This window comes from Amblyomma americanum, chromosome 10 (genome assembly GCF_052857255.1).
Source record: "Amblyomma americanum isolate KBUSLIRL-KWMA chromosome 10, ASM5285725v1, whole genome shotgun sequence".
NCBI classification, from domain to species: Eukaryota; Metazoa; Arthropoda; class Arachnida; order Ixodida; family Ixodidae; genus Amblyomma; species Amblyomma americanum.
In genome coordinates this window covers 14736493-14761135 of record NC_135506.1, presented here as the reverse complement: position 1 = coordinate 14761135, position 24643 = coordinate 14736493, and the positions used below count along the sequence as shown (strand labels likewise).

The 24643-nt window shown below is 48.6% G+C and overlaps 1 protein-coding gene across 1 annotated transcript in view; it reads right to left on the bottom strand.

Annotated features, from left to right (window-relative positions):
* The window catches only part of LOC144107978 (uncharacterized), a 63303-nt gene that overhangs the window by 22270 nt on the left and 16390 nt on the right, over window positions 1-24643 (bottom strand). The window contains exons 3-7 of the mRNA XM_077641235.1: window positions 23461-23721; window positions 19455-19598; window positions 12023-12172; window positions 7569-7757; window positions 782-1159 (exon numbers count right to left, since the gene is read on the bottom strand). Of these exons, the coding sequence (XP_077497361.1) occupies window positions 782-1159; window positions 7569-7757; window positions 12023-12172; window positions 19455-19598; window positions 23461-23721 (1122 nt within the window). The remainder of the gene's footprint in view (window positions 1-781; window positions 1160-7568; window positions 7758-12022; window positions 12173-19454; window positions 19599-23460; window positions 23722-24643) is intronic.

Here is a 24643-nt window from a genome sequence, read left to right as displayed (position 1 = left end):
CGCGAGCAATCAGAGGCAGCATGTGACAGATGTGTGTCAATGCATTTTCCATGCTTCTGCATACACTCTGAGCACAAAGAAGTAAAAAAGGGAGTAAGCTGTCGTCTAGCACATGCTAGAGGGCAGCTTACTCCCTTTTTTTACTCCCACATAAGTGTATCTGTGTTTAGAGTGTATGAATTTTGTTCGTTTGGACGGTACGAAACTATTTACACCACTGAGGTTCTACTGTAATTCAGGCAATAAAGCCTTTATATTCGGAGGCCTTTGCAAGGTTTCTTTTTTTAGAGGCAGGCAATGCAAAGCACACAGTATTTTTGGTGTTTTCTTTGTCGCCGTGACATTATGAACAGCTTTTCTCAGCTTCAATACAACTCACTTCGAAGTTGTTTGTTCTTTTATAAGCTGATTGCCTGACTATAGCAATAAAGCCTGAAAAAGCTTAGTTTTATATAGCCTAAGTTCTTAAAATATATATATAGAGAGAATGACAGTATTACCTTGGTTCTGTGATGGACTATGCAGAGACTCTATGCAGACTGTGTTCACGAAACAATGCTTTAGGAAAAGAAGTCCTCATTTCTTAATGAAAAAAAAAGAAAGGTAAACTTGCTTTTTCTTTTGGTTGGCAAAACAAAAATACGTACTGAGACTGACATCATCACAGCTTCAGCAACAAACGACTGTCACCCACTCTCTTGCCTCTCAGAGTGCGACCGCCATCCACAAGCATCGGTTCACCATAGCACAGGGAAAATCTCAATCCACGCCAGCCACTCACTTTGACGTCGACGTACTGCATGCTCTGGAAGGAAAACTCTGCAGGTGCGATAACGGCCCTCAGCTGCCTCTGTCCCTGGCTGGCCTCGGACATCGAGCCAAGGTCGCGAGGCATTGCGGTCGCATCCATCGCGAATCCTCCCGCGACGAGGGTCTCCACCAGGGAAGGCCCAGGGGTGCCGGCAGGCCGCTCGAGGTCCACCAGGTGAACGCCATCGCTGTGGGCTGCCGCGCGGCACAGGAACTGGCCCTCGAAGGCATGCTGCAGGGGGCCCCCTGGTGCCAGCTTGGGCCACGTTGACCCACCTCCCGGAGGCGCCACCGAGCGGAGCCTGCACCGAATGGCCTGTGCTGGCAGCTGGGCAAACTTGGGCAGAATCTGCACGCAGAGAAAAATTTTGCCTTGGTTAAACCTGGAGTGACAAGATAGCTACAGCTGGCAGAGTGGAACGTGGTCACGTGACCAACCACGTGACGAACCATGTGATCAGCCACGGCACCGCGCCGCTGGCAGCTGCTCCGCACCACGTGACCAACCACGTGACAGCGTGGCGGCGCAGCCACAGGGTAGCGGTGCCGCCACGCTGAAGGCTCGAAATGCTACTACAGTGTAGCTATTGCTACAAAACAACTAGCTGAATAACACAGCAATGCATGCCGAGATGACTAAATTATCTTATTATTAGTGTATATATTTGGACTCAACTTTTCTTTCAGACAGCCAGGGCTGCGATTTGGGGGGGTCTACTTACCGTAAAAAACCCGCGTATAATACGAACCCGAATATAATACGAGGTGAAATTTTAGAGATGCGAAATAGAAAAAAAAAAAAATTTATCCGCGTATAATACGAGTGAGGTAAACCAGGTAAGCACGAAGAAAGGCATTTATTGCAATTGGACACCGCACTTCAATCGCTCTCATCCTCAACAGCGCTTTCTTCGGAGATTTCTTTGTCGGACAAATCTTCCCACAGGCACTCATCTTCTGTGCCATCGAGGGCGTTTGATATGCCACACTTTTTGGAAGACCGACGCACAAGGTCCGCAGGAATGCTCGCCCACGCATCCACAATCCACTTGCACAGCGTGGCTGGCGATGCCCGCTTCAGCCGCCCAGTCGGCGTCACTGCAGGCTCACCTGAGCGCATCCACTCAGCGTAGCACCGCTTGACCGCGTCCTTGAAAGGCTTGTTTACGCAAACGTCAAGTGGCTGCAGCTGGGAAGTCATTCCGCCTGGGATGACGAAAAGTTCAGTGCCGCAATCGCGTAACACTCTCTTGACCGAGTCGGCCAAATGGCAGTGAAACGCGTCCAGCACGAAGATCGACGGGAAGGACAATAGTGCACCGGGCCGCCTACACCACACGGACTTCACCCAGTCAAGGACAAGACCCTCGTTCATCCAACCTTTCTCGTGGCATCTCACGATAACATTCCTTGGCAGCTCCTCACCTTTTGGCATTGTTTTGTGTTTGAACACGACATAGGGTGGGAGCTTGTGGCCGTCTGCTGTGCACGATAGCATGACCGTAACCCGAGTCTTCTCGTTGCTGGTAGACCGGACGCAAACTTGTTTGGAACCCTTCTCGTGCACTGTGAGGGGTGATGGCATGTCCAGATAAACTGGCGTTTGGTCAGCGTTGCCTATTTGCCCTAGCTGAAAGTTCTTGGACTTCCGTAAAGAAATAATGTGGCGCTGAAAAGCCACCAGCAGCTCTTCAAACGATTCGGGCAGTTTTTGGGAAATCGACGTTCGCCGCCGTAACGAAAACCCAGCACGGCACATGTACCGGTATATCCAGTGCTTGCTCGCTTTGAAGGCGGTGCTTGGAATACCTGTTTCTCTAGCAAGCTCCCTAGCTTTTACCTGCATGAGCTCCACGCTCACAGGTAGATGTGCGGCTCGCTGTTCTCTTACGAACTCCGTCAGGGCCAGTTCAATTTCTGGGTATGACCCATTCTTCGGGCCGCGAAAGCTTCTTCGCGTTCCGCTGCAGGCGAAAAGTGCTTCCTTTTGTCGCCGCCATCCGCGGATGCTTCCCTCGGTGACGCCGAACTGCCTCCCGGCCGCACTGTTGCCGATGTTCTCGGCAACTAAAATAGCCTTTCTCTTGAAAGCAGCCGAATACTGTTTTCGTGGCCCTGACATCGTGCTCCTCCACGGCAGAAAAAAAGAACCTTCCCTTCGCGAAGCGTGGTTTATGCGTCGGCGCGTACGCTGTCAGGAAGGCCACGCTAGCCCTAGCCACGCCGTCACGGGTAACGAAGCCAAGCCGTAGCCACAAATCAATAACAAAGCCAAGCCGTAACCACGCGGCAATAACGAAACCAAAACTTCGAGCAAAACTGAAATTTTTGTTCGGATCCGCAAATAATACGAGGCGGAAATTTGAGGTGCTAATAATAGGAAAAAAACCTCGTACTATATGCGGGTTTTTACGGTATACACCGCAATATAGGAGGTATTCATGTGACATCATTCATAAAGGGAACTAGCGGCCGGCGCAGCCAGTTGCAGCATCTTATCTCGCAGGTGATCTGTGAAATGCGAGCATTGCGAGTCTCGGCCAAATGTTTTAGGGGAATACCCCAAGGTGGAGTAGATTTGTAATAAGGGAGTAATTCTCATTGACATCCACCCGAGCGCAGCCATACGGCTAGAACGGAAAACTATACAGCTTTTTCAGAAACTTCGTAGTTAAAGAAAGATTCGTCCTGGTCGGCGTTCGAACCTGGGACCAGCTTCCCTTTGTAGCTGTATGGCCGCGCTCAGGTGGATGTCAATGAGTAATTACTCCCTCATTATTTCGAGTCTCGTTGCAGATAATTTCTGTCCGACCACTAAAACTGTGCGACTGAGTGGAAACGCTGTGAGGTGCGCAAAACAGAAAAGAACACGCACGCTGAAAGGTTTCACTTTGTGAAAACCGACTCGTAAGGAATGCAGAGGACACAGCGTGGTGCATGTGCAACATGCAGGACTGCTGCAGCGCGTTGGATTCACTGATATCGAGGTCCGCCTTGTGCACAGGTCAAGTTTGCTGAAAGGCCAAGAAATTAAAGCATGCAAATCTGTGACAGGGTGCAACTGATTGATCAGCGGGCAAGCACAAGAGCCGTGCTGAGGGTGCCGACGGCCGGAGTGCCGTTTTTGGAGAGGTGAGTAATTCAACGTGCTTGTTCACTAAGCTAAGCTTAACTTGTCATCTCTATCTGCTGAAAGTGACGTGTAAAGCAGAATCACTGCACATCGCATTGCTGCAAGTCGGCCCAGATTCCAGGTCTTGTGTATTCGAAGCAGCGCTACGTTGCTGCAATCAGAACTACAGAAACATTCTCACTGGGTCTGCTGTTTGTGCTGCCAGCGCATGACAGTATTTGCTCGACCATTCTATCGCGTAAATAACGCACCTATGATGCTTTGCCTTTCTGCTGAAACCCAGTCTGCGGAGCTTGCTTCAGCAGTTCGGGGACTACAGTTTCTGTGGCGCCAGTTTTGAAATTTGGGTAATTATGTGCTGTTTATCCACGATGTGCCCTGTGTGAGTAGCAGACAGTTATGAACTGGTATGAAAACCTGCATGTCATGTACACTCTTGCGTGCAGTGCCGCTGGCCAGTCTTGCTGTCAAGTTGTGGCATAGGATGGCCACCTAACTGAAACACTGGACAGGCAGCTCGGTTTTATTACGGCACCGAAGATTTCTGTTGCAAGCTTCTAGTACACAAAGTTTTTCATAAATAAAAATGGACGCTGATGCATTTAACAATGTGCAAAGGTACTTGACACTGCTGGCGAGAAATGACCGCCAACATGGCATGATAGCCACGACAACGCTCACAGTGTTTGGTGGCGCACCCTCAGTGAATACCTCCTATAGACAAGCGTCATGTTTGTAAACAAAGGTGGCGCTGTGGTCAGCAGCGACGGGGGGTGTAGGCAAAACGCAGCGCGCCTACACTGCGCCAAGCTACGCTGCCTTCGAAACCGGTGTATGCAAATATTTCAAAGAGTGCGCGTCGCTTGTCGTTGGAAACTTTTGTTGATACTCGGAGAGCAGTTCTGCACTTTTCCAGCCTGTTCGCCAGACGGAATTAGTAGGCGGAGCGCTGCATCAGGTGCTTCTCTGCTCCTAGTTGGCTGCAAGTAACAGCGCAGTGCTACGGCAGGTGAAGGCGCGAGGTATGGGAGGAACTAATCGTCCACAGTACTCAACTTAAGCTATGTTACTATGCTATGTTGCTACAAGTTCTCAACTTATGGGCCGATAAAGCATATCCCATTGCTAGTGCAAGATAGGACGACGTCATGCACGACGCGATCAGCTTTCTTACACGACGAACCTTGGAATGTGCTTCCTATTTTCACCGTGCCGCTTCACTCCGGAGACCTTGGAAATTAATGAACAATATAGCTGCTTTGAATAAGGCAGATGTGATCCGAGAGCTCCATGAGCGCATGCATAGACGCTTTCCTCGAGCTCCAAACGAAATTTACGCTCACTCTGCTATGCTATAAAATTTTGCTTCTTATTTTAGAATTTATCCATGTGTGCGCATTCTGCTTGATTGGAGTGGCTTTTGGCGTAGAATTTGCTGTGTTTGCCAGGTTCTGATCGACCTACAATGTGAAAATTCAATTAATTTGGGAAATAACAATGTGCGACTTTGTCAAGATCCTATAGCGTCGTTGGACCGGCATTGAAACGACACACTTGTTGAAATTCGTGAAAATGAAAACAGAGAAAAAACTGTCGAGCGTGCTACTGGCCGAGTCCGGTGCTTCTTCCAGCGCGGCACGGTGTGGACGCTGAAGACGACTGGCGGCAGCTTAATTTTTGTCTTTACTTTTGCGCGAAGTGATGCTAGGGACGTTGTCCGGGTGATAAGTACCGTAAAAACCGGAATATAGGTCGAACTTTTTTTCAAAAAACCATCATGAAAAGTCAACCCCCGTCTTATATACCGGTCATTGGCGGAAAAAATACGGAAGTCTTGCAACAATGGGTGGCTGTGCCGCCCATAGTGCCGCCATTTTGCGTTTCAGTAGATGCAAAGCGGAAGCTAACGGCAATTTACCGTCGCCTTCAAGAAAAACACGATTGAGTACGAGGAAGCTCACGGGAACCTGGCGGCACAGCGCGAATTTGGAGTACCCGAAAAGAGCATTCAGTACTGGCGGAGGCAGAATCTGCGTATTACAACTTGCAGCAACCAGAAGAAAACATCATTTCGTAGGCAGACCGTAGTGTATCGAGAATAGGAAGGAAACGTTGCGCTGCGAGCAAGATCGCTGCCTGTGACTGCCGAATGCATCCGCGTGAAAGCAGCAGAGATCGCGCGTGCCTCTAGACTCACGAGGGCGCAATTCAAAGGCTCGCCATCCTGGTTGCGGCGATTCATGAAGAGGAGGGCTTTGCTCTACGGCGCCATACTTGCCTGTGCCAGGAACGAACACGCGGGCCGATTGGTGCGCGATATTGTTAAATTTGCCGGGTGTACATACAAGCAGCATTTAAATGAAATTAAATACTGTCACCATTGTGCAACCTCTCGAGTCGCATTTGTTTCAAAGTAAGGATGTCTTTCGGTACTTTTCCCATTGAAAAAGATCTTTTTCATTATTAGAATTGGTTAGTTAGGGGGTCGACCTATATTCCGGTCCGACCTAAAGTCCGGTTTTTACGGTATCTGAAAATGGCCCCCTGAGTTCAACTTACGATCCCAAGCACACGGAATATTGCGCCTTAACTTGCGCTGAGAGCATGACAGAATGAGAGCGAGTTGCATGCGTTACTTGATTTTTGCACAGTTCACCACGCGACCGAACAACAACGATGCGAAGTCAGAGACACAAACCAACTTATTAGATTTGAATGCAGAAATGCAATGCAATGCAATGGATGAAACGAGCCCGGCGTAATAACCCACGAGCAAATTATCCGCGAAGCCGATCTGTCGCCGGACTTGTCTTGCTCCTCGGCCCCTGCCCGTCGCTTTCGCGCCTATCTGACTGCAATGAACTCGTGGAAACTTATGCCGCTTCCTTTCTTTTGCATTGCGGCTCAACCAACCGCACCACAATTTGTCGGCACGCCGTGAATTGTGCCCAAAAACACGCAAGCGTGGCGCACCCAATGCGGAAGGTCCCGCTTTTTGCCTACAAACGAAAGTCACTGCTGACGCCAGCGCCGCCGCATCTCTTTGACGTCACGGCCCGACGCTTGTCTATACGGTAGGGGCGATAAGAGGCTCGTCAGTACATGTAATGGTGACAAGGCAACAGTACCAGCTTTCAGTAAGTGTAGGCTTCATATGGCGGGGCAAACTGATGAGCTTTCGAAAGCCTAAGAAGGAAGACTGCAGGCACTATTCCTGAACCAGAGGAGTTTGCTGCCTCGGCAAAAGAAACGCAGGCCCAGTTGGCGAAAGCTGACCCCAATGCTGGCAAACGCATGACTGCCATTCAACCGACATTGGAACAAACACAAATAGCCACAGCAATGAATGGGTAAATTCTTTGGCTACAGGGAACTGCGCTCTGTGCCCTGGTCCAGGTTAGGGCTTTCAGTTCAAATTCTGCTCGAGTTGGCCTTCACCAGAGGTTGGAGATCAGGGTGGAGCGGATGTAGGGTGGTGCGTGCCTCTGAGCTGTCAATTTGTACGTATCTATGCAGTCGTCAATCTTTTTACTGTGGAATGCGGCGTTCGGACCGACCACGACACTAAACTACGGGACTAGGCTAATGCAGTTAGGGCTTTAGAATGTCACAGCAACGCACTCACCGGCCGCACGGAACTGGCTGAAACTTCCTCGCAGTTGCCATAGTCTACGTACTGCACGCCCAACATGCCACCTTTGGCGTGTGTCACACGGGCACGGTACCAGCTCCCGTCTTCAGCGTACAGGGCCACACAGGCCTGTCCTGGTCGCACATCGTTGGCCACGGTACTGCCAGGACTACCATAGTGGCTCTGCACAACAGAAACAATGCAAGAATTAGTACTGATCCCTTACTGACCAGGTTATAAATAAATAAATGAAAAAAAAAAACGTTTACATTATGCAAGATAATATATGCAAACCAAAAAACTAGTTTTGCAATTTCAGTCAGGGTTAGTTGATTTGTTTCTGAAGTTGATGGTACACAAACACACTGTCTCGAAGCAACACACGGGGTATGAAGGACGTCATACAGTAAAACGTCATTGATACATTTGCAGTTCATACAATTTCCCAGCTCATACTCTCAAAATCGCAGGCATTAAAATGTGCTATAGAATGACAATTTTTCTCACTATCACTGTTTGGCAAATTCTGGTCGTATTATTATAATATGTTTAGTGACCAATTCAAGTGTGCAAACATACAAGTTGGCTGAACCTAGCAGGCATGCAACACGATGAGCTGGAACGCAGCGTTTATCATCTGAGACGATGGGTTTACTGCAGAGCCTAGGTGCGCAGAAGCGAAGCACATGTATGCATGCACGTGCACACACACACACGCACGCACGCGCGCGCGCACACACACACACACACACACACACACACACACACACACACACACACACACACACAAACTGTAATAACATGAGCGGGTCATTCCTGCGGGGATGCGTTGTGAAGAGGAGGGGGATAAACGCAGCAGCTGTTTCATTGCACTTAAGGGCAAAGTATCTGAATATTACAATGGTATGCTTATTATGTACAAGCACGTCGTGTCTTGGGAATGCAGCATGAAAAACAAAAATGCTGCAGCCTGCCACAAGAGCGGCTTTCCCACAGTGCATAGGTGCAAGGCGGTGTAGCATCTGAACACCAACCCAGAAGAGATTTTGGTTACTCTCACCACTACTGTCGACGGACTGTATGTGTTGCAAAGTTCTTTCCGTGTTTAAAGGGGGACATGGGTTTCGCAGGTAAAATTTGATTGCGTGGAGCAATGAAATTTGGCACGCCTATTGGAAAGTTCAGCGAATGCTTAATTACTAAATTAGTTTACAGGGTTCACAGTCCCAAAGCGACTCATACTATGAAGGACCCCATAGTGGAGGGCTCTGGATAATTTCGACCACCCGGGTGTCTTCAATGTGCACTGAAATTGCACAACACATGGGTCTCTAGCATTCCACCTCCATTGAAATGCAAAGTTTTTACTGTACATGGGGCTGCATGCGTCCTACCAAGAATGGGCACCTGCACGAGGTGTGTACTACTTGCAGCTTGACCTAAACACCCGTATATTGCCACCTAGCCGGAAAAACCGGATTTGCCCAGGACCGCAGTGGTACTCTGAATCACTTCTGATGAAGGGCCTTAGTGTTGAACTTGACGCTGGTTAGAGTGTACGAGCCTTGAGTATTCACTTGGGAGTGAAACACGAACCACCTTTGCAGGCCGAGTTGTTCAAAACTGGGTTTGCCCCCGAAGGGGCGCGGTGGGGTTTGCGGAGCCTCCTCCAAGCACACACCCCTGAAGAAGCCGGGCGCCGGCAGGGGTAGCTTGTACCCATTTTTACTGGTGGGTGTCCGGCTAGTGGTCTGGTCGTCCGCTTTGGCTGCGGGAGATGGTTGGTTCGAAACCTACCGCCGGACACCCACCAGTAAAAATGGGCACAAAATGGGGTTGTACAGGAGTAGCAAACTTTGGAGTTAACGCTTTGCATAGAGAGAAAGGAATGACACTGTGGTGGATGGCTGCTGACTCTGGCAATGTGAAGGTGATAAGCTATGTTTCAGCTCAACCAGACTTTCCAGCTGGAGCCACCATTTGCTTCTCACAGAAGTGATTGTAGAGATTACAGAAAACAAAGGGTGAGCCACGACGATATAGTGTTCCCCCTCCTCACAAAAATAAGCTGCAGTGACGCACTAATTCAGTTCAAGTGGTCACCTTCAAATCATTCTCAACAGTGCTGCACAAAAAACCATCCCAGCCCACAGAGTGCCACACTTTCCTTCTAGTCCATATTGCCACAGTGTTAGCCATTTACTGGCGCCGCCATGCGGTGAAACAGCACCCGCTAGTCTTCTTTGTCTTCCCCAGCTCGTGCGTTTGTTCGCTGAGTGTGTCTGCCTGGCTAGTCCTGGTGCGCCCTTCTGCCGGCTTTCGGTGACAATATGCAAAATCAATGCCTCTCCAGACTAGACAAAAATTATGGTGGGGCAGGAAAAAAGATTGAAAAATAAAAGGCCCTAGCCCCTCCAGACTAGACAGTGGTCCGAAGCCACTAGGCATGACCTCGTGTGAAATTCCACAAGTGGGCTTCCCCACATATCACTCATGCTGTAAACAAGATGGCCGACGGACCGCTTCAAACAACCGCAACGTGAAAGCACGCTTTTTTTTCATCCTTCCGTACTACGTTACATATTTAATGCCCAAATCTGAAGAATGCATCCCGTTGCCTTCATAACTCTCCAAGAGTGACCTCCGCCATCCCGTTTTGTAAACTACGCTATGCGGGAAACCCTACTTGCGGAATTTCGCGGCAGCCTCCTGAAGGGGTGCGTCAAGTTGTCACAGCAGGGCAAGCGATCCTGTTAAAATTCAGCCTATTGCATGGTGCATTGTAACCCGCGCACCTCTTTAGTGGGCGCAGCGTCAGGCATGACAACGATCGGGAGGCCTCTGTCGCTAGGTCAAAAAATAGCCTGGCTGTGTAGTTTGTTTCCGTGCTTCACCGCTGCCCCGCGGCAACAGCAACTGTCGGCCCGCGCATTTGCCGGTAGTCCTCAATCCCAGCCCTGCGCCGCTTTCGGGCGCTGACTGGCACGTTGCAGGTGATTTATTTTTCTTTTTTAGAAACAGTCTCGCCGTTCCAACGCCAGTGTGTGTTCCCCGGCCCCTTGCTTCCATTTGTGTTGTTCTTCCAGCACTCCAAAAAGGGCTGCTCGTCACTGGCTTACAGGTGTTAGCGCGACGGAGCTGCCGGCCTTACTGCACCTTTGCATTTTCGGCAGTTTTTTTTTTCGGGGGGGGGGGGGGGGGGGGGGATTTTATAAACCTAGGCCATCGGATAAACCGGACATTTCTTCCGGTCCCTTGAATTTTGTTTTTTGAATTTTTTTCCCCAGATTTGAGGGCCAATTTTCGGGGTGCGGCCCATACACACGATTTGAGAAAAAAAAATTTTTCAGTGGAAACACGCCAATCAGGAAGTAAGTGGCATTTATTCTACGTTCAATTGCTACTCGCGGTGTATTCCCACTCCGAGCTGGTGCTGTGCTCCGGTGCACGCTCATCTCACAAGAAGTCGCGCAGCACATCCGCTGTCAACGCGTAGCCGTTGTTCCGCGCTTCCATCACTTAGCAGAGCAGCTGTTCTTTCTGTTCAGGAAACTTGCATGACTTAGCTCGGAAAGCACGCTTTTTGCAGCTTGCGTTCCTCAATGCATCCTTTTGGTTGCACCATTGTCGGACGCACTTCTCGGCCACATCGAATTTCCTGCCCGCCGCACACTTGCCGTGTTCAATAGCAAACTTCCAGCCGTGTAGCTATTAAGGTGCTTGCCTTATCGTGCTAAAACTGCTAAAACTACAACGCTCCGCGGCAGCACGCGAAAGCCACAACTAACACCCGTGCTTTTGACAGCAACAAAACGCTAAAGCTGGTGATACTGATGCCGATATGGATAGCGGGAGCTAGCAGAGCTTGCGGCAGAGGAGAAAGTTGACGATGATAATGAGCCGTTACCCCTGGCGCCATCCATGAGCAGCACCTGGAAGCTCCTGTGCGCATGCGTCGCCTCCGCGATAAGCGCGCCGTTGCTCGCAGCCGGAGCTGATCGCAGAGGCCACGGAGCCTGCATTTCGAAAGGCTATTCCCGCTTGGGTCCTGTGGAAAGTTTGGGTGCGGCCCTTACAGGGATATTATTTTTTTCTAATATTTCTTTCTGGAAAACAGGGTGCAGCCTACACACGGGTGCGGCCTTTACATGCGTTTATAGGGTATGTATTTTTCCAAAAATCGTCTTTGGTATTTTTCGGTTTTCAAATGTCGCGTCCCCCCTTGAGGCGTCAATATAAGAATTGCATATTTGTCCAATAAAGGTAGCACGTTCTCGCGATTCAGTTTTTTATCTGGCTCCCATTCTTTTTATTCCGTTTTCGATTAATTCGAATATCTTTCGCAGACCAGTGACCTCGAATTAACGAGGTGTTACTGAAAATATTTTTCTCAACCTGTGGGGGGTCATATCATTGATATTCTACTGTACCCTTGTAAGTTCACACACCTGCAATTGATCCATGAGGCTCTCTAGGGCATCGCTTGTCTCAACGAGCTTCACATAGACCTCGCCAGGGCTCAGCACCCAGGGAATCTCCACGAGGACTGCAACACCTTCCGTCAGGGTCGGGTACTGGTAGCCACCCACGTGCGGTGCCTGCAGTCAACAAAATGGCGGTGGTGATTTAAACTTCAACCTTACAAAGGCAGCTGGACGAAAACAATGTCATAGACAACAGGTTTGGTCTCCACCAGGTGGACCCATTTTTTACACCCAAGCACCACACCGGTGGAAAGCTTATGCCAGATGGGAAACAGGTGGGTACACGGCGGCACCGAGCGGTTGAACCTCACGCCTTCCGCATATGAGGCAATGAAACGATGAAGTGATGAACATATACAGTCACTGATCGATTTTTCACACTCCGTGGAGCCCAGAAAATGGTCAGAATAATCAGTCCGAAAAATCTGAAAAAGAGAACTTGGCCACTCCCTCCACCCCATTTGAAGGTGACAGCATTAGACTGTACAGTGAAAGCTCGTTAATTTGAACCTCGATAATTTGAATTTTCGGATAATTCGAACTACACTACTTGGTCCGGCCAAGCTCCATAGAGATCTGTGTATAGAAAAGCCCGTTAATTTGAAAGCGAGTCGATTCCGCTAAGAATAATTTGAACTACGCGCCGCCGCGTCTGGGCGGCCTGGCACACAACCCGTGGCCAAAAAAAAAAAAAAAAAAACTTTCCGCATAGTTAGAGGTTGCGCACGCCCTAAACGGGGACAGAAGATGGAACGAGATAAAACCGTGGAAGCGGCCAACATGGGCTATCAGCACAGACCAATCAGGGCGCGACCGCGTCTGACTTCCGCCCGCTTCTAAAACATGGCCGTGCCTGCCGAAGCGGCCTCTCGCTCCACCACGAACTCATCGTTGCCGCTACACTGTGCCTCATGTTCACGGCAAACCAAACTCGCACGAAACTTTCGCATTGTCTGAAGATGGCTGCAGCACAAGGTTTTAGCGATGAAACGCGCCAGATTTTCAGAATGGTTTTAGAATTTCAAGGCTGCAGGGCCTAGCCACTACGCGTCGGTTGACATCAAGAAGTGCGGGAGGTTCAAACAGGTTAACTACAGTAGAAACCCGGTGTTACGTTCCTCACTGCTGCGTGTTCCCGGCTGTTACGTCGTTTTCGTCCGGTCCCGGCATAGCTCCCATAGGATCCAATGTATTGGGTACCCCGCTGTTACGTTGTAGCTGTGAAAACGTTCCCGCATGATACGTCGCAACCTGGCACCCCGAACCCGGCCGGGCAACGCGCGCCAACCGCCATTTTGACGAGTCTTGGCCAGACTTGGCTACGGAATTGGCTACAAGACCATAGCCTCCGAGATCACCCCCTTGCACGCGCGTGGGTAATCCCGGAGGCCATAAAAAGCCGCACGCGAGTTGGAGAGATTGCCACTAGATGGCCACTGCCTCGTCAGCCGAAGCGAGTAAAACCCGCGTGCCCGCAGCAATCCAGTCTTTCTTGTTTGTGCGGTTCAACCCATCCGAGTCGTCCGTGTCCTTCCGTCAACAGCTACGCTGCCTACGCCTCGTCAGGCCTCGCTAATCCAGTCTTTCTTGTTTGTGCGGTTCAACCCATCCGAGTCGTCCGTGTCCTCCCGTCAACACCTATGCTGCCTACGCCTCATCGGGCCTCGCTAACACCGCGAGCGATTTGTCGTCCTTTGATGGCGTCGCGCAAGCGCAAGGCGCTTTCCCTCGAGGAAAAGCTGGATGTTCTCAACGCAGTCGACAGGTAGCCAGCGTGGACTGCAGTGAGTGCGTCAACTGCACAGCACTGCTTCGCGCGGTGTGGCTTTCGCATGGACGGCAGAGAGGAAACTGCCATGGAAGTTGAAGAGACGGAAACAGCCTCTCATGATCAAGAGCTGAGTGAAGCTTTGAATGCGCTGGGTGCCACGGGAGTCACGTATGACGACTACGTCGCCGTGGATGCTGCTGTCGTGACGTCCGAGTGTCAGAGTATCGCTGAGATCGTTGCAGACTCGGTCGCGAGTGAAGCCTCAGACTGTGATGACGACAAGGAGCACGAGCCGCATGATTCCGGGGAGTTGGCGGACCCGAGCTTTGGAGAAGCCGTCGCGGCTCTGGACCTCCTCTGCAGGTACGTCGCAGCTCAAAGCGACGCTGAGAGCAATGCGGCTTTCCAGGCCATCGAGAAACGCCTGGTGTTTTCCAGCGAGCGGAAAAAACGGCAATCGACCATTCTCGATTTTTTTAAGAACTAAGCTCACTTGATGTCGAAATAAATTGTTTCAAGGCAAAGCTGCACTGTTTTCATTAATTTTCGGACCTTTCCTCACTGTTGCGTTTTCCCGGCTGTTACGTTTTTTCTCGCGGTCCGGTGAAAAACGTATGAACGGGGTTCCACTGTGTCTTGGTTCAGAAAGGGGCCACAAAGAATAATTCGTCCTCTTTGTCGTCACTGAAGAAATAAAAGTTTACTAAGCATATGGAATCATGCCGTTTCTAAATCCTGGCAGCAGCGGTCTGGCGGCAGCCGCCTATTTTCCGCTGCTTGTGGCGCTGCACGGCTGCGGTGCGTCGGCGTTCCGCCGCGCCGCTCAAAAAGGCTTGCACAACTGAACAAGCGCTGGCACTCTTTAGCGTTCGCTTCCCCCCCTTGCTAGAGCTAACGTCAAAAGGTAAACGTCAAAAGGTAAACACACCGTGATGTTATCGCTGCGCAGCATGTTGGCGCACTGCCAAGAAATGCGCTGTGGACCATGACGGTGCGAAACAAAGGGAAGCGTTAACGCATTGTTTTTGCAAATTCTTAGGCAAAAATCGGGGGTGGGTGGGTTCATTATGCGAGTGGGTTCGTTACGCGAGTAAATACGGTACATACCGTAATGCAAATGGTTCTTGTCAGTTTTTTCAAGGCCATTCGATAATTCGAACATCGGATAATTCGAACTTTCTTCCCTGTCCCGTGAAGTTCAAATTAACGAGCTTTTACTGAGCAAGAGTCATGCTTTCGTCACGTCTGCACCACCTCCGGTTACGATAACAGCCAGTGCGATGTGGCCGCAGGGCATGCCACTAAAAAATGGGAAAAGTCTGTTCCCATGGGCATCAACGGTCGTGAAGACCGAGCCACTGAACCCACAAGAAGAAGCGAGCACCTCCGAATCTGTTTTGCACTGTGGGTGTGGCTGTCTAGACTAGCGCCGTCTAGACTGGCGTCTAGAAGCCGTGCTAGACTAGCGCTACAGCCCTTGCAGCTGTTCCGTTTTCAACGCAATTGCACACATTTTTTGTAAGCCGCCTCGATTGCAAAACATGCAGTTAGACATTGACACAACAAAATCCTCAGTGTAAAGAGGTATTCAAATGTTTTTTTTTTTTTCAAATGTATTTACACCATGTTTTTTTTTTTAGCTTCAATATAACGAAGTAGATTTTGCCGCGCATTTATTGTAACGAAATTTCACTGCTAGATGGAAATGAACCTAAGGAAAAATTGCATCAAAGGCATGAGTGATTGAGCGGAGAGTGTGCTGAAGCGGGCAACGCAATATGGGTGCCGCCCAGCTTTCACATACACAGCGCATAGGCAGATAGAAATACGACGACAATCATAGTGGCGAACACGCTGCTGGCCGTGCCATCTGGGGCAGTACGGGCGAAGCTGGCACAAGCGCCTGCACAGCCTTGGCACAATAGAGCAGCCTGTCCTCAATAGCAGAGCAGCGCGATGTGCTAACTGTGTTTACAGATGCCCAAAGCTTCGTAAAACGACTGGAAGGGTCAGTGCTGCAGGCATACCCATCAGCTGTGAACCCCGTCGCTTACCTCACACGGGACAACCTCGCTTCTCACTCGGACGATGTGCACATGTGCAAAAGACACACACTCGTGCTTACGGCAGAAAACATGAGTAGCAGGGTGGGCTTGATTTCATTTCATTGGTTGGTAATTGGACACATCTTGCTCTCTCCAACATGGAGAAAGAAAAGAGAAAAGGGAGCGGAGTAAAGCAAATTACCAGTTCAACTGCAAATAAAGGTTTTTCCCCTTATTTATCCGCGAAGTGTTCTTAGTGGATTCTTAGCATGCTAGGAGACGAATTTCGATGTAGCAAAATTTCAGCATTACGAAATAAACTCCCCATTTTACAGACTTTGTTAAATTGAGGTTCAACTGTGTAGGTGCCGCGTGTCACAAGGTGATTGATGGACTGGATCATGCCAACCGCTCGCATGGTCTGAACAAGGCAGCAGCAGCTGCTCCATCTGAGGGGAATAAAAATAACACAAACTCTTCTGCATGAATCACCTTGACCATCTGTGATTTTTTTTTTTATATCTGTGCCTGTAAGCAATGCCCCATGGGAAAGAGTTCTGAAAAAGAAATGGTCAGAAGAGAGAAAAAAAAAAACGCGCAGAATGGAGTCACAGTGCTGGCTCAAGGTCAACTTTCATCATACAGTAATCCCTCGTTATAACGAAACTGCTTTACTCGAAATATCGCTTTATTCGAAATTTCTTAAGGTCCCAACCCAACGCATGCATTTTAGGTCGCATTACTCGAAGCGCATGAGGAGCTTGACCCGCATAGAGCGAAGAGGCGAGCGGAGGCATCGCCGCCGCGGCGGCGACCCTTTTACGCATGCGGTGTCAAATTAATTCTGCCAACGAATTAGTCTCAGGCAGGCACAGAACAGGCCACTAAAGAATCAAACCTGCCTAGTAACGAGTAAGCGAGTGCCGAGTGCCCCCAGCTGTTTACAGCGGATGCGAACAGAAGCGCACCCAAACAGGTCGCAATCGCGTTGCTGGTGCCCCCCGTGATAGAATCCAAACGAAAATAAAACTTTTGTGACGCTTTGCGATGCCAGAAAACCGCAGTCTCATGGATGTCGAAAGTGGCCAAAATACCGCGGGCAGACTTGCGACGTAGCATTCCATGGGGTGCACTCAGTGAGCAAAATATTACCTCTCTAAAGAACATTTATGGCGCTGAAACGTGCCAAAAAGCACAAAAGAAGTGTCCTTCCGATTATGAGCCCATTCACGCTTGCGAGTAGCGAGCGAGGTGAGCTTTCGGCAACGAACTTAGCTGCTCACTGGCTGACGTAGTCGTCACTAAGCCTAAGCGTTTCACATTGGCCAAAGCAGATAAAACTCTCGAAAGCGCGCGAAAACGTCATTCCCGAGAGTTTTCGCTTCAAACGAGAAGGCGACCCGCAGGTTGCGCCTGCAAGTGTGAAGAAGGTGTTGTTGAGCTGCTGCCTGGTCGTAAGTGACAGCTGGTCGCACGCCCTTTGCCGAGTTCAGCGCGCAGGCGCGTGTCGCTCGCAGTCATTCGCGCTACGCCGGTTTCGCTGCGCCGGCCGAAGCGCCACCCCCTCTATACTACGCTGTGACCAGACGCTGCGCGCACCGATCGTCGACACGCGGGCAGTTTGAATTCCATTCGTGCCTTTTTCTGCATCGCCTCATCCGTTTCGTTCCATCCACGGCATTGCGGCTGCTATATGAAACATGGCTAGGGTGTTATCCGCGCGACAGAAACTTGCTCTCGTGTTATTAGTCCACCGCTTGCGGCGAAAGTGCAGGCGCTCGATGTATGCGCGAAAGATCGCTCTCTCCATGGGAACAACTTACCCGTGGAGAGACCGGTGCTTCGCCTTCTGTTGCCAAGAGTTCTCTTTGCCCTGGTGGTCTCTGAAATCCAGCCGTTTGGTGTCATATACACAAGGGTGTTGTTTGATGGCTTTGATAAACCGTTCCACAACGATATCTGGCACAATTTCAATATTTGGGCAGCTCGCGCCACTCACGCTGCTCGCATTGGCATCCGCCATTTTTCTCCGCACGATGCATTGTGGGTCGACGCTGTCGGCGGCACCGGCACGCAATTGGAGCAGGAGCCAAATCTGCGCTGGGCCCGTTGGGGCACGCCGCCAGCCGCCAGTTACGTTGGCCGCTGCAGTGCATCAAACTATAGACGGAGCTGTTTCACCAACGCAACGCAGCATGCATGCTCGCTTACGTTACGTCGGACTATATTCGCGCCTTAACAAATTAAAAAGATGACTTTGGAGAAGCCAGTCAAGAAATCTGCTTGCCGCTCGTCATAATCGGCCTGCATCGCAATAAAACACCACCCCAGCTTCGTTGCAATTTTGACGGCGCAAATAGATCGACAACTTTCCGAAAACACGAAAAATCCGAGCGTCGCCAGTGGCGAGTCAGGCTGTCAACATGGCACGTCAACGCAACCACGGTGTTTCCCCGGCGATTTTCTCGAGCCGGTCATGCTTGATTCGCGCCATCCGACTAGACAAACGGTTTAAATGCGTGGTAGGGTCATTGAATTTTGTTCCTAGACATCTGTCAACGGCGCGGACGCGACGCTGCGCGAACACTGACACTCGAACCGCAGAATTAACACAGTGTCGTCGACAACGGTGCGCCGAAAAACTCAATTGCAAAGTTCACAGCTGTACACATCAGGAAAAAAACTGCCCAGTAATCATGGGAAGCCCCTATTGCAAAAGCATTCAGTTTTCACGATCACGTTGCGTACCTACAATGAGTGGCTAATCGTTTTTTGGGCCCAACAAACAACCTCAGACTCGAGCCACGGCATTTCCGTGACCCCACCCCCGCATGAAAGCAGCCACTGCCTTCGAAATACCCCGAAATACCCCCATAAAAGTGGCCAATGCTTTCGCGATTAAAATACCCCGAAGGTTGAATGCATGGCCGCATCGACCGCGGCCTCGTGCAATGCTTGGTCAGAGCAGAGCAGGGGCTGCACGCGCCCGGTAAGAACTTGAAGCAGCCAAAGCTCACTGTCTTTTTTGCACCTGAATAAAGTTTTGCTTCACTGAATACATAGTATTTTTGAGTTCCTCGCCGTTGGGGCGCAATTAAAGCTCGACTGGTTTAGATTTTCTCGGGTGGTTGTTTATATCAAATTACCGATTATAACGAATTTTTTCGCCGTCCCGCTGACTTCGTTATAATGAGGGATTACTGTAATTGTGAGGATCTCCAGATGCAACTCGTAAACTAAGACTGTGACGTGCAAGTGATCAGCAGCCAAGCCTCACTTTCAGAGCCATGATGATGACTGACAAATCCATGGGCTTGCCCGACAACGGCAAAAACGATAAAGGTGCCAAAACGAAGGTGTTCTGTAACATTTATGGCTAGTGAGGCCTTCAGAAAACTACGGTAGCAGAGAGCCGAGGAATGACTGTCGCAAGATGAGGTCAAGCCATAAAGGTATTAACGTCATATATTCCACAAGACCGAAATTTTTTTTCCGTTGGAGTGGCAACTGTTACAAATGACAGTTCGTCTCATTAATTTACTGGTGGTATAGATGAGAAGTAGAGAAATGCAGCTCTCACCTGTGAGGCAGCTACAGGATTGCCTGCTGAGATTACAAGCCCTTCCTTGACGAGCTGGTCCAGGACGTTCAACCCGTTGGAGAGGATAATGTCCACATCATGAACCTTGTCAAGGCCACAGCTGTGGACTTTCAGGGTCACTTCCTGTACCAAGCACAGAAAAAATAAGGTTTCCACTGGTTGAAAGTTTTAATGGGGGAGATGATCTTAAGAAAAAGTTCTTTTACTGAAGGGACAATTATTAAATCTTCAAGAAACATTACATGCTGATCTCATGTAATGCGAGCCACTGTGCGCTTACTTACACAATGTTACCATATAATCTTGTGCAAGGGCCGCACCTTCAAAATTCACATCCAAGTTAAAGAAAAAAAGCAGCCCTTACATCAGTTTATACGGCATGCAAGTTTTTGCGAGAGCTTTTAAGGGGGACCACTGTTCTTAAATCAATATTCCTTACATTCCAACCAAAATTTAAAAACTTCGGATGCTTATACAGTTTTTTGTGTAGATTTTAAAAATGCTGTTTATTTTTGTGCGGACCGATTGGTTCTTAGGATTACTACAAACAAGCCTCTAAATTTTGCAAGAAACAACAGGAAAATACCCACATAACAAAAACTTATTAATGCACTGATAGATACTATGCATGTGCGAATAGTGTTTTTTGGTTTGATTCAAATTCGAATCGAATAGTAATTTTCTTCGAATAATTTCAATGCCAATATTTCAAATACTTCTAGTACACAAAAAAGGTTGAACGGCAAAATAGGCATATTAAAGGTTGTATTTTTCGATGAAAAGAAAAAAAAGACAGCCAAATCATTGAACTTTATCAGACTCATCGAAGCTGTGTTGATGTCCTGCAAAAGTGGCCATCGGAAATTGGGGAGTTGGCCTACACGTGGCGCCAACATATTCGTGGGGTGTGAGACCCATCTATGAGACCCCTTGAGTGCTGGTCTTAATTGCGATTGCACTGTTCTGCAGCTATTGTTTTATAAACGACAAATCCATTAACACATACTAGGCTTATGCACTGTGCACCCAGCACCACCACATGTGTTAGCATAAAGTTTTCCAGCCAGTCCCCCGTGTCAGGCGTTGGGAAGGGGCACCCATCACGTGCCTCGTGCTAGCTTCCCGACGTGCTCATGCCGTCACGCTTGTTTCGCAAATTTTACGCAGAAAAGAGCAGCTGCTGCACCTGCAGTTTGCTCAAACTTCACAATATTGAGAAATTCGCTACTTGGAGGTTCGTTACATCCAGGTTTAATTGTAGTGCAGCTTTGATACTCAATCGAACACGATTCAAATAGAGATAGAACCGAACCAAACATTTTTATGAACACCTGCTACTAGTATGAATATTCATATAAAACGAATAACTATGCGAAAGAGCTAAGCACTACTTGTGGCGCTGTGGTACAATGCTTCAACATATGGAGATACAGCTATAGCTGCTAAAAGACTCAACAGTCAACACTGATACTCAACACTGATAGTCAACACTGATAGTCAACACTGATAGTCAACACTGATAGTCAACACTGATACTGCCCTTCATATTACGCGTAAAAGAAAATTGCCTTTTATAACGGTGACAACAGCAACCATCTACCAGTAGCAAGATTAGAGGCTATATATGAGCATTACGAATAACGCCACATGAACGGGCCACCTCACAGCACAGAACCGTCGATTACGCGCAGGTCGATATTATGGCAGCATGTTATGCTGCGTCGAAGAAAACTACAGAGCGCCTTATTGTAACTTGACGCCAATTATCTGATAGCTATTAGTAAACTTCCCAGCAAAAATTCAATTCGTTTCGAATAATTCTGAACATTCACAACTCAATTCGTTCAGTGAATCCAACAGGAAGATGTGCGATTTTCTATTAGGAAATTACTGCATTCCTTGATGTCAAGAGAAACCAATGGCATGCATTTTATCAAGTTCTCTGCAGCAAAATTTCCTAAATGTTCTCGATAAAAAACTTGCACATGATATTACATAAATGCTCAAGGGCTTGTTTTGCAGGACAATTAGGCTGATCTGCATTGACAGATTAGCGCGTTCTGGTGACACAGAGCCAACTTTCAACTGAAACTGAGCGTTTACAAGACAGAAAAGGCCATAAAGTGCAAAAAACTTGGGTACTGCTGCCATCGGCCATCATTGCAAGCAAGCTGTAATAATCTCAAAACAATTTCAATATATATCTCGGACACTAGATACACTGCCTTTCATCTGCAAACAGTGATTATGGAGTTCCTCTTGTTACTGACGCCACGAGCTTGAATTGAGAGGCAGGAAACAAAATGCTTCAGATTTCAATCCAATGTTCTTAGCAATGGGTACGCCCTCTGCTGCCGTACAAAAATTAACATAGCTGCCATGAGCCAGGGAATCAATTTGAAATAAAAAAATTGGCAGTGGCTTAGCTCGGATATACCAGGATATACGTAGCGAGAGGTACGTTTCGATGGCTGTGCTTGTTGTGGTCACTCTATGTTCAGCAATGAGAGACACTGGGCTCCATCTCGCCGGCTATGCGCCGTATATTACACTCGGCAGTTTGGCATCTCGATTTGGCAAGACGTTCCTTTCCTTGTTCGGGCACCTCTGCTGCTCTCTTCACCTTCTTATGCTCATTCTCTCTTTGTTGAGTAGCCAAGCGCCTGGCAACAACCTCAGGATCGGAAGAGTTAATGTTCTCTTATCTATACCACCGTTTAGCAGTGGCTGGACTCTCCTTCTCTGCATCCATATCAAACGTTGTGATACAGGCGCCCATTACATCTCCGCCTTTTATATGGAATGCTGCGCATGCGGCGCGCCGTTCGGGTGATAGAGCAGCGTGGGGCGAGGCGGCGACGAAGTGCGCGGCGCACCTTAGGGGTCTCTCTGGTTACCATGGTATCGGCGCATGCGCACAACTGCTCATCCGCGTGACGTCACGCTCAACTCTGACAGTGGAGCGGGTGTGCGGCCGCAGCGACAGCGAAGCGCATGCAGCACCTGCTGCTCCTCTCTGGTTGCCATGGTAACGCACAACTGGCCTCTCCCAGCCACCGCAAAATGCTCAACTGGTAGCCCAGTGTAGCTCTCGCTACAAAAATTCAGGGGGGGGGGCACTTTGTTGACCTAAAGTGCGGTGAGGCGAAAGCCTTGGCCCGCCATTGCCTGCGGAGCTACCGATGTGGTTGTAGATTTGGTGGCGATCGACAGACTGCTTCTCGATACAGTGTGCACCCTCGAATTCAATTTTGCAGCTTGCTAAGCAGCGGCAACGGCAAAAATGTGATTCAGACTATTCACTATGCACCTTCTAAGCCGTTTGTTTTGGAAAATTAAGCACTTTAATGTGCTTACACAGCTTCAAAATGTTTGATTTCGTTTTTTTGCGTTTTTCTCAGTTTCATTTTCTCCACCACCCTACACACTGCTGACAAGCTTTTCCCGGCTTTGGTTCGCGCGATTTTCACCATTCTTGTTTTATTTGAAAGCTGAATGATTGGAGCTTGCAATAAAACCATTAACAGAGCTCTTAATAAAATGATCTTATGAAATATTAAACAGCATAAAGAAAAATCACCTTTTTCCCCGCCCTTATTGCAAGCATTAATAATAGTAGAATCCACTGGAATAAAAATTATTTGAATCTGAGAAACCAATTTTTTCAAAAAGCTGTCAGAATAATTTTACCAAAATTCTTGAATTAATAACAAATGACAAAATATACAAAAAAAATGGACACCATATTTGAAATCAGCACACTAAAATACATAATAGCTAAAGTTTTCATTTTGCTAACTCCAATATTAAAGAATTTTTCTCTAAGACTCTCTTCCCCCCTTAAAGATTGCACATGCTGTTGATTCCTTGCTCACACGCAAGCACCAATGATCATGGCTGAGTGCTGATTATCCAGTGTTAATTAACAAAGCAAGTCTATGCATTTTTGTCAACCGTAAAATCGCAACAACCGTTAAAACAGCACCTGTTCCACAATCATGTCGTCGAGCCTGGCAGTGGCCGACGCAGCATCCGTGGGGGTAGCCCCCTTCAGACGGCATGCCACGGCCTGGCATGGCACTAGGGCCAGACTGTCTGGAAGCTGCTTGATCGAAGCGTCCGACACTGTCTCACTGTTGCCATAGTCGACAAAGAACACGGTCACACTTCCCGCCTGCAGTGCCTGGATGATGCCCCGGTACCAGCAACCGTCTTCGGAATAGAGGGCGCAACAGGCAGTGCCCACCTGAAACACAAATGCAATCAGCAAATCTTTCACACTGAGAAGGCGAGGCCAATGCGACCAATTTCAATGTTATCTTTCAGGACAGTTGGCAGTTTGCACCTGGGCGCTTCAAGTAGTGATGATGCTGGCAAGGGCGAGAAAACAATGCTACTCACTATTTTGCTTAAGAAAAGGCCTTATTTATTCGCGACTCGCTAGAAATCAATGCCCCGCTAAGCCAGTACTAAACTAATGGAAGAAGGATAGGTGCGAGCGGAAGTGCATTGTTACTTGATGCATAGATACTGGATGCTATGGGAATTTCGTCATGAAAACAAACCATGGAGCATAACCACATGGACGTCTCCACAGTAATGAGGATCTGAAGCTGCTAAGTGTCATTTCACGAATTTTCGAATGCCTGCAACACAGAGACAAGAGCTTTATAAACAGAAAATCCAGATGGCTGCTGTACAGGCATGCTTACAGGACATTCAAAATGAGACATTATGCCTCAGGATTACTTCAACTGTTGCCCAAACACTAATTACTGCCTAAAATGCTTCCATTACCAGCATGCCACACTTATCAGTGCCTTCACTTTCAGCAATGCCATTGCAGTTTACATATAAGCCCTCACTGGCAATAAGGAAAGCCACAGTTCAAAGGCTCCGTGAAAAATTCAACATCGCAACAAAAGAAAGATGCAAACAATCATAGTTGCTCAAGACTTGCTCCAAATTAGAGACCCTACCTGCAGACTACTGTAGGTGACTACATAACCACCTGGCGAATGAGTTGTGCTGGCAACCGACTTGTCTTGTTAAGTGAGGCAATACTTTGCTTTCCATGTTTCTTGTCAATACACTGTCAAATAGGCATCTAGAGCATGTTGTTTTATGCAGTCAAAGGCACCTTGGCAGCTCAGTGACTACTGGTAACA